Here is an 8,471-nt window from a genome sequence, read left to right as displayed (position 1 = left end):
TTTTAAAATATATGAATTTATAGACGTAACTTTTAGATCTCTGTTTCAAAAGCTCAGAAACTGTTTAATGACACCAAGCTGATATCAAGAAGTACCTAATACATTCCCTTGCAACTGCATAAACAAGCTCCAATTCAAGAATATGAAAACTTGAATAAATAATGTGGATTAGATAGAAATGATCTCTCTCAATACACTACAAAGCATAGTAGCATAACAAAAGTTCATGTTGAGTATTACCCTCGAGATTTGGGTACAGAAACTGGATTTTGGGCTCTCAGTTTCTCGATTTTTGATTTCAGATCACTGTGGAAAGAAACAAGCGATTTCTGCCGGCATGCAAAAGCCACGCTGAATTGTTTAATCTCTTCTTCGAGATTTTTCTTTTTCTCTACTTCAGTGTTATAATCCTTCAAGACATTTTCCTTTTGGTCGGTAACCATTGTAAGTGTTTGAGATGATTCGGATACTTTGTTGAGCAAAGAATCTCGCTCTTCTTGCAACAGCCGAAACTCTCTTTCCAAGCTATCATACATTTCTTTGGAAGTTTCCAGAAACTTGTTGTTGAGATCTAAATCTTTCTCCAAGCCGTGGTACTTTTCCTTGATGGTATTGAGTTCACTGCTCAATTTCTCCTTCCAACAAGTAGATTCTTCTTCCTGAGCACAGCCCTTAACCGCAATCAAAACTAAATCTTAAAGAAAATAGAAAAATAGAAAGCAGCCTACAATGTTTTATTTTTGAGCAAAACATAGTATGCACATATGCAGGCATGAATTTGAAGTCTTTCAACTGGCAGACATCAATTACTAGTACCAGAAACTTTAACATCTGGTGCATTGCAACATGCGAGTCAAGACTTCATTTCTAAAGCTAAAATCATATGTCAAGAAAAGCAAAAGACTGGATACAATGTTCTGGTTTTGGGCAAAAACATAGTATGCACATATGCAGGAATGAATTTGAAGTCTTCCAACTAGCAGACATCAATTATTCGTACCAGAACCTTTAACATCTGGTGCATTGCAACATACGAGTCAAGGCTTCATTTCTAAAACTAATATTATATGTCAAGAAAAGCCACAGACTGGATGCACAAACAACCTAATTAAGATAGAAAAATAATTGTCATAGCAGTCCATGAGCAACCTCAGGATATGATTTTCAACTAATATATTGAACTTTTTGGTCTAGTTCAGAAGTTGAACTTCTGTCACACCATAACTAGCACATGGTACACAGTACATAGTTGATGAGATCACTCTATTTTGATAACCTTGATAGGTATCATTCTGTTCCCGGAAAAAAAAAATTACTAAGCTTTTCTAGCTCTTGAACTCAGATTTACAGAGTGTTAACTGTTAATTGTTAAGGATCATAATTCCAAACAAATTAAAAGCAAGGTTTATCCTTAATTTATTCCTCGAGAAAGTAGCTTTATGCCATGTTAGATCAACAAGATACCACAGTTGTGAAATTTAGGGAAGATGGATCTACAGTAGAGAAAACATGCCATTTTCTAGAAGTCATACTATAAATAGTTTAAGTTTAATCTGTTCTATGATTTTAAGAAGAAGAACATGGCCAATCAAAAAGGTCTTACAATGAATCCCAATTTATTGGGAAAAAAAGGACAAAACTTTCTAATAATTTTAATTTTTTTTTTCCACTCAGTCAACAGAGGTTTATGGCCAAAATAAACAATAAAGACAAAACTTTCATATAATTTATTTTTTATTACCACTCAGTCAACGGAGGTAATAATATGGACAAAACAAACAGCACAAACATCATAAAGAATAAAAGCATAATTGAGATATGATATCTTGATAATTGTGACCAGGCAGCTACCTTATTGTTGCAACTACATGGTGAATTCTTTCCTTGCTTATTGTCAATAGGTGCTTTTTCTGACAGTATCAGTGCTGAAATTGTGCTTTTCAACTTCTCACGAAATACCTTGCATTGTTCTCGGACTAGAGAATCATTCTTGGAGAAAGACTTGTCACCATCCATTGCCATCAAGAAATTGGTTTCCAGAGTTGAGAAAAGGCTGGAGCCAATTTCACTGATGCTAACAAGCTTTTTGGCAGTGGAAGATTCCCCATCAGCTGCAAAGCTCTAATTCACATACAAAAGGACAGAAAGTAAATATCAGTTCTTTGAATATCTGAAGAAAAAATTTGAACGTTGCTGGCATAATGCACAAGTTTCACCTTCATGCTACACAGAAGATCCTCATAAAAGTCCTTGCAACTCACAACAGATTCATATAGTCTTCGAGGGATTTCTCGAATTACAAGTACTTCTTGTCTAAGTTCTGATATCTCCCCAGTTAATCGAGCATTCAATATTTTTTCCTCGCTGTACTTTCTCTGTAAAAACATTAAAGCATGAACATAGAAAGGCATGTCAAAATGTAAATAAAAGAGAAACTGATTGGTTCAAGGCTGTAAGAGAATTTACTTAGAATGGAAAAAGAAAAGAGCTCAAAAGCAATATTATTGAGAAACTAGGGCTTAAAACTATTTCTCTTATGTTATGTTTGCTATGAAGGATTATTTTATAAACTCGAACTTGCAATTTGCACTTATATACCCATTAGTAGCACTTACAATGTATAGCAGATTAGCTAGACGCAGAAGTGCAATTCACAACAATAAAATTGTATTCTTCATCTTTGAGAAAATAGAATAAACAAATGAAAAATATTTTACAAGTGCAGGTTCAAGCACATACGCAGGATCTGAAAATTCAGATTATAACATAAACAAGACTATGTACCAACCTGAAATTCATTCTTCTCTTCAGTGACATTTTCTAATTGTCTTTTGAGCTTTTGAACATCTCTGTAGTTCTCATTTGAACAACCCTGACAAGAGCCCAATTAAAATAACAGTGTGAAATTATGCAATTGCTAAAATTACTAACAAAAACCTCCTAATGAGTGACTAATAGGATTAACTGTCATGGAAAATTAATTATAATTGATTTTAGGTTATATTTAGCTGGCATGATTTTAAAAAGATAAGCCTCCAATAGATGGGTGACAAACTATAAACCAAAACATTTTCCAATTTAGCATATTTCTTCTCCAGCACCAAGGTAGGGTATAAAAATGGAAAAACAAACATAGCAAGTTAAAAAGCAATCTGAACAGTGTTTGTCAATGTTATAGAGCCCAAGAACTTGAAACTAAAGGAGAAAAAGAAATAATAGATGTATTATTCAAAACAGAATTGATTATAACCATTACAATAACATAATAATTGCATCAAGAACTTCAGTAATAACAACTCACAGGAGTTCCATCATTTAGGGGAAAGGATTGAACTTTTGTCGCAGGAGTCATCTGAAGTGAATCAAGGTCAGCTATGTAACCTTTGTTCATTTTTAACCAAGTATCTTCATCAGCCACATTGCTAAAAGTATCTGGAAGTGGGCTATATTCAGGTAGCCTTGAATAATTTGATCGCTTTACAACAAAGGCATTAGGAGCTGCCTTAGAGCAAGGAGTTCTAAAAGCACCTCCTTGGCATATACCATTGCTATCACTGCATTCTTCACAGAAGCTTTGTCTCTTAGAATTTTGCTCCTACCAGTAAATACGGAATATTAGTATGATTAATAATAAAAATAGTGAAATAATAGATTCATTTACGTGATGACTAGCTAAACACAAATTAATTCACAAAGTAATGTTTTCTCAACATGATCAGGTTTCCATTGATTAGAATACATATAACATTGAATTACAACAATCTTTATTGTGACTTAAATTAATTTCTATGTTGTGCTTTGCATAAGTATGTCATACCTCACTATGGCTTCCATCACCACCTGAAGAAGTAACAAGACTGTTGTGATTTTGTAATCTCATCTGTTGCTCCCTGACGCATTGGTCACGCTCTTTGCGTGATCTCCTCTCCTCTTCTAGTTCCAGTTGAAGCTTCTCACGCTCTAGTTCATACTATAATTGCAAAATGAACAAATATAATTTATATACACGTAACTTAGCCTTGGCGCTCAGAAATAAATTGTAAATTCATTCACAAGGAGAAAAAAAATTACCTTGAGCATATCATTCCTCAATTTTAAAATCTCTTGCTCTAGTACCCCGGCATGAGATCCCTATAAAAGAGATGAACTACATTAATTGTTTGAAACTCTTGTATGAGGACAATTAATATCATACTGTCACAACCTGAAGTTTCCTTCGCAGTTCCTCAATCTCTAATTTCTGCCGCTTCAGTAAGGCAGCATCTGTCAAAATCTGTGACAAATTGAACCACTATTAGCTACTCTTCAAATTTCCACCAAAAGGATAGTGAAATGCAGCTTCAAAATAGGCATAAATAGCCATAGGCAAGTGTCAGTATTTTGATTCTCAAAGGATTTCATCTATTGCTAAATTCTACTAGTTTAAGTTGAAGTCCTGCCTATGTCTTATTATATCAAAACATTATATGTAAATTATCCGAGCCAACTAAAAGCGAGTGATTGAAATACAAACAAGATAATAAACAGACCTCGTTAACTTGAACGCAATTGGTGATACGCTTGGCTCTACTGGCAAACTGTAATGTTCCCTTTGTTTCTTCAATATGATCCTAAATGTACCATGATGTCAATTAATTAAACCAGAATTAAACAAATAAAAAAAAGATGCCAATCCTTTTGCACATCTTCTCAAAACAAAAAAAGTTAGAACCAAGATAACAGAAAATATAAAACATAAATAACGTGTTACCTCTTCTGGTGCTATAGTGCAAATAATTGAAGTTTTTGCATTTCCACCCAAAGCAGGCTGGAGTATGCGAGTTAACTTACTATCACGGTAAGGAATATGTCCCCTGAATTAGTTTGAATTCTATCATTAAAAACTGTTGTTCAACATTACTGTCATCTACAATCACACACAGAAGGAAAATCAAGTACCTCTGCTTTACTCCATCACTTAGTTTGTTAATCACATTGCCAAGAGCCATTAAGCTCTTGTTAATGTGCTTTCCTTCCTTTAAACGTACTCCATCAGCTCCAGTTTTAGCTATGCGCTCGGAGCCCGCTAAATCAACTAAATTCTACATTACATGCAAAATAAAAAAAAGGGCAGATAAAAAGAGTTGTAGAATATTAAATGACTTGCCAAATCCAAAAAATAAGAGGCAACAAGCATATGCATATATTTGAGGAAAATAGTCAATAGGTAGTTAGAAATGGTTTTACGAACCAAGACTGAAACTCGAATAGCATCAGTACTAGAAGAATCACTTGAAGAATCGTTGTCCTTCCCCTTGCTTTCGATTACCTTTTATACAGATTAAACAATGAAAAATGAGTTTTAAATAATAATGACCAGGTGGAGCTTTATTTCCAGTAAAACATTAAAAATATACCATTCTAAATATCGTGTGAGATCTACTACTTCGTACATTCATGTTTGTCTCTCCAAAGTGCCTATTAACTGAAAAAGAAAATAACTAATAAAGATAAGAACAAATTGATATTTAATATACGAAAGGAGCATAAACGAGAAGCATTAAAAGCATTAAACTATCATTCACATAGTATTCAACCTTCTCCCGACTCAATGAGCTTAAGCACTTGCTCAGCACTATTGACAATTTCCTCCCTCAGACCTGCAACAAATACCCCATGCTAGGAAAAAAAATATAAAAATAAAAATCAGTGGTTATACAAATTCAACAACTATCAAAATTTTCACAGCTTCATCAGTATCAAACCTCCAAACTCTCATGTATCTGCAACTTCTGGTTCTCCACCGCAAGGAGATCATTGATTTCCTCGTTGTAAATTTCCATGTAGGAAACTCGAACCAGAAACTCTCTGTTGGACATCTGCCAACATGAAATACCAAATATCATAATCATCGTTACCTGTAAGCACACAGCAAACTTCATAACAGTACAATTGGTTCTTACCATCTGTATTGCGTCAAAAATATCTTTAACACCCAAACTAATGACTCCTGGGTTATCAGCGGAACCATTCATGGTGAAAGTCTTGCCACTGCTGGTCTGTCCATATGCAAATACAGTTCCTGTGAAATAAACATCTAAACAATCAGCTTCCAAATCAAAATTATGTGCTTCTATTTATGTAGTGATTATTAAAAAACACTAGAATAACTCACTTCTCTCCTTTGATTCTAACTTTCAAAACCTTAAGCCACATAACACATTCTTCAGTAAGATTGTGGTTTTCACTTTGTTTCCTAATTAACTTTGAGAGAACAATAACAAAAGTGTTTGATAACCCACTTTTACTTGGTGGTTAATGTCTACTAACTAAACGCAACAGTTAATGTCTACAGACAAAACACCCACTTAAATAACAACTAGTGATTGCATTATCTTCCAAGTTGTGAATTACAGTATCTCAATTCCAAACATACTCATCGACCCTAAATGTGCTTGAAATGCTTTCTTTAAAATGTTGTACTCGAAATCCTAGTAATACACTAATTTTTTCAAATTGTTCTCTAATCAACAGTATAGCCAACAAAGCTGAAAAATGAGCTCAAAATTCAAAATTCAAATTTCAAACATAAACAGAAAAAAAAAGCAGGAAAAACTACCATTGAAACCCTCAACTGCAGCATGAATGATGTCCTTGGTAAGAAGCTCATAAACTCTGGCATTTGAGCAAGTTTCATCAAACACATGATCTGCACACACATGCACACTCAGATACAGACTTAAATGTAAAAACTAGATCAGGTCAAACGACAAGTCGAGAAAGATGAAGGCAATTGTTACCAAAAGCATAAGAAGTGCCAGACACAGGAGTGTCATGTTGCCTATGAAGAGAGACGCGATTGTCTTCAACCTTCCAAAAGACTCCACCTGAGGTTTCGAGTGAGACAGGCGGTCTCACTCTCACTGCCACGCAAATCTTCTCCATCTCTATGTCTTCTATTTTTCAAAAAGGTAATTTATAGCCAACTCCACTTGAAGATGAATTTTGATATTAAATTATAGTCAACTCCACGAAAATCTCACAGAGACAGGAGTGTCATGTTGCCTATGAAGAGACATCAATCTGTCACCTAATAATATTATGTGAAATCAAATTAAACCAATGGTGCAATATGAAAACTAACGATTGTAACGCCTTTGAACAAGAAAAAACTAAAAACCTAGAAACTACTAAAAAATAGCAAATTAGCAATCATATGCATCTTATTCAATATGAAAGGAAGATGATGTAGAAAAGCGCAATCACCAAAAGAAAAGGAATTTCTTTTCAACCCATTGAAACAATTTTCTTCCTAAGCTGTAAGTTATGATCCTTGATGAGGGCACTGAACACATTCCTTTTCTTATTCCATCTTTTAAAGATTAAAGTTTCTTTTTAAACACATTTCAATCGTATGTGTTTCCAGAACCGATAAACATCCAAATAGGATACACAATTCATGGATATCACTATCAGGGCGGTGCTGGTATTGAAAGAAGAAAATAGCTCAAAGACAAAATGGATTATCAAATGCCACTTTCCCTCACCCTTCAATATCAGGGGTGGCAAAACATATGAGGAATTTTCACTGGATTAAGCTAGGGTTGATCATATGTCCCAAAGGAAGGCCAAATACACAAACATAAAACTGCAAAATGCCTGAATCTCTGACTATGGAAAGTAACAAAGGTCAAGACTTTGAACAAGCAAATTAACACTGCTACAGCAATATAATACCACTCACCGAAAAGTATCAACATGCTAAAATAAAACAAATGAAAATTAACCATTTTAGTATCACTTAATGATGAATTACAAACGAAATTTCACCATTAAACAATCAACCCAAAATTTCACAATCCAAATTTTCCTTAAAAATCCATAAATTTCCAAATCTTAGCTTCAGTTCAACGATACCCATTACCCTTTTACGGAAACAAAATCCCTAACTAACATGCATTATCAAAAACGAAACTAATTAAACTTCAAAATAACCAACCGGAAGCAATAAAAAAAAAAACGCGGTTCACAAGGTAGCGTACCTTAGGGCAAATGAACGAACTTGATGGTTTTTCAGATCTGTAATGTCTGAAAATGGCTGGAGGTGATGAAGCTCTCTGGTGGCTCTCTGCTTTGTTCTCAAAAAATTCAAATTTTGGAACCCGGGACCGGGACTTACAGTAGATATTTAACTCTAGTTAGTTTTAACTAGGGTTTGTTCTTAACCTTAGTTTAATCAATCGATCCAAGGCCAAGGCCACGTCTCGTGTTATATTGTCCATTTTAAATTTTGAACTGTGAATTACGACAATTATACCCTCGCGACGTAAGGACCTAAGTGAAGAAAAAGGAAAATTTGTAAGGACTTAATTGATTGATTGATTGTATAAATTAGTTATATTTTTGCTTTTTAAGTAAACCACATGTACTTCAAAGTAAATTATTGTTTGTTTAAAGGAAAATGAGACTCTTCCCACATTAAGCACCACAAT

At 34.2% G+C, this 8,471-nt stretch overlaps 1 protein-coding gene across 3 annotated transcripts; it reads right to left on the bottom strand.

The window, feature by feature from the left end:
* Positions 1-8,218, bottom strand: LOC102628575 (kinesin-like protein KIN-7N). Of its 3 annotated transcripts, none has more exons than XM_006487713.4 (19): positions 8,022-8,218; positions 6,780-7,069; positions 6,599-6,688; positions 5,943-6,061; positions 5,745-5,858; positions 5,577-5,658; positions 5,397-5,464; positions 5,231-5,308; positions 4,939-5,081; positions 4,751-4,853; positions 4,530-4,610; positions 4,205-4,273; positions 4,072-4,131; positions 3,818-3,970; positions 3,302-3,595; positions 2,789-2,872; positions 2,217-2,375; positions 1,852-2,121; positions 1-671 (listed from the first exon to the last, which is right to left on the bottom strand). In XM_006487713.4, exons 2-19 carry the CDS (start codon positions 6,922-6,924, stop codon positions 237-239), a joined length of 2,547 nt encoding a protein of 848 aa, XP_006487776.2. In that variant the 5' UTR covers positions 6,925-7,069; positions 8,022-8,218; the 3' UTR covers positions 1-236. The 3 variants fall into 3 exon arrangements, with proteins under 3 accessions (XP_006487776.2, XP_024957466.2, XP_006487777.2); XM_025101698.2 differs by having other exon boundaries at positions 6,780-7,044; XM_006487714.4 differs by having other exon boundaries at positions 1-659; positions 8,022-8,217.
* Between the last annotated feature and the right edge of the window lie 253 nt (positions 8,219-8,471).

This window comes from Citrus sinensis, chromosome 8, assembly GCF_022201045.2.
Source record: "Citrus sinensis cultivar Valencia sweet orange chromosome 8, DVS_A1.0, whole genome shotgun sequence".
NCBI classification, from domain to species: Eukaryota; Viridiplantae; Streptophyta; class Magnoliopsida; order Sapindales; family Rutaceae; genus Citrus; species Citrus sinensis.
This window is presented reverse-complemented; position numbering and strand designations above follow the sequence as displayed.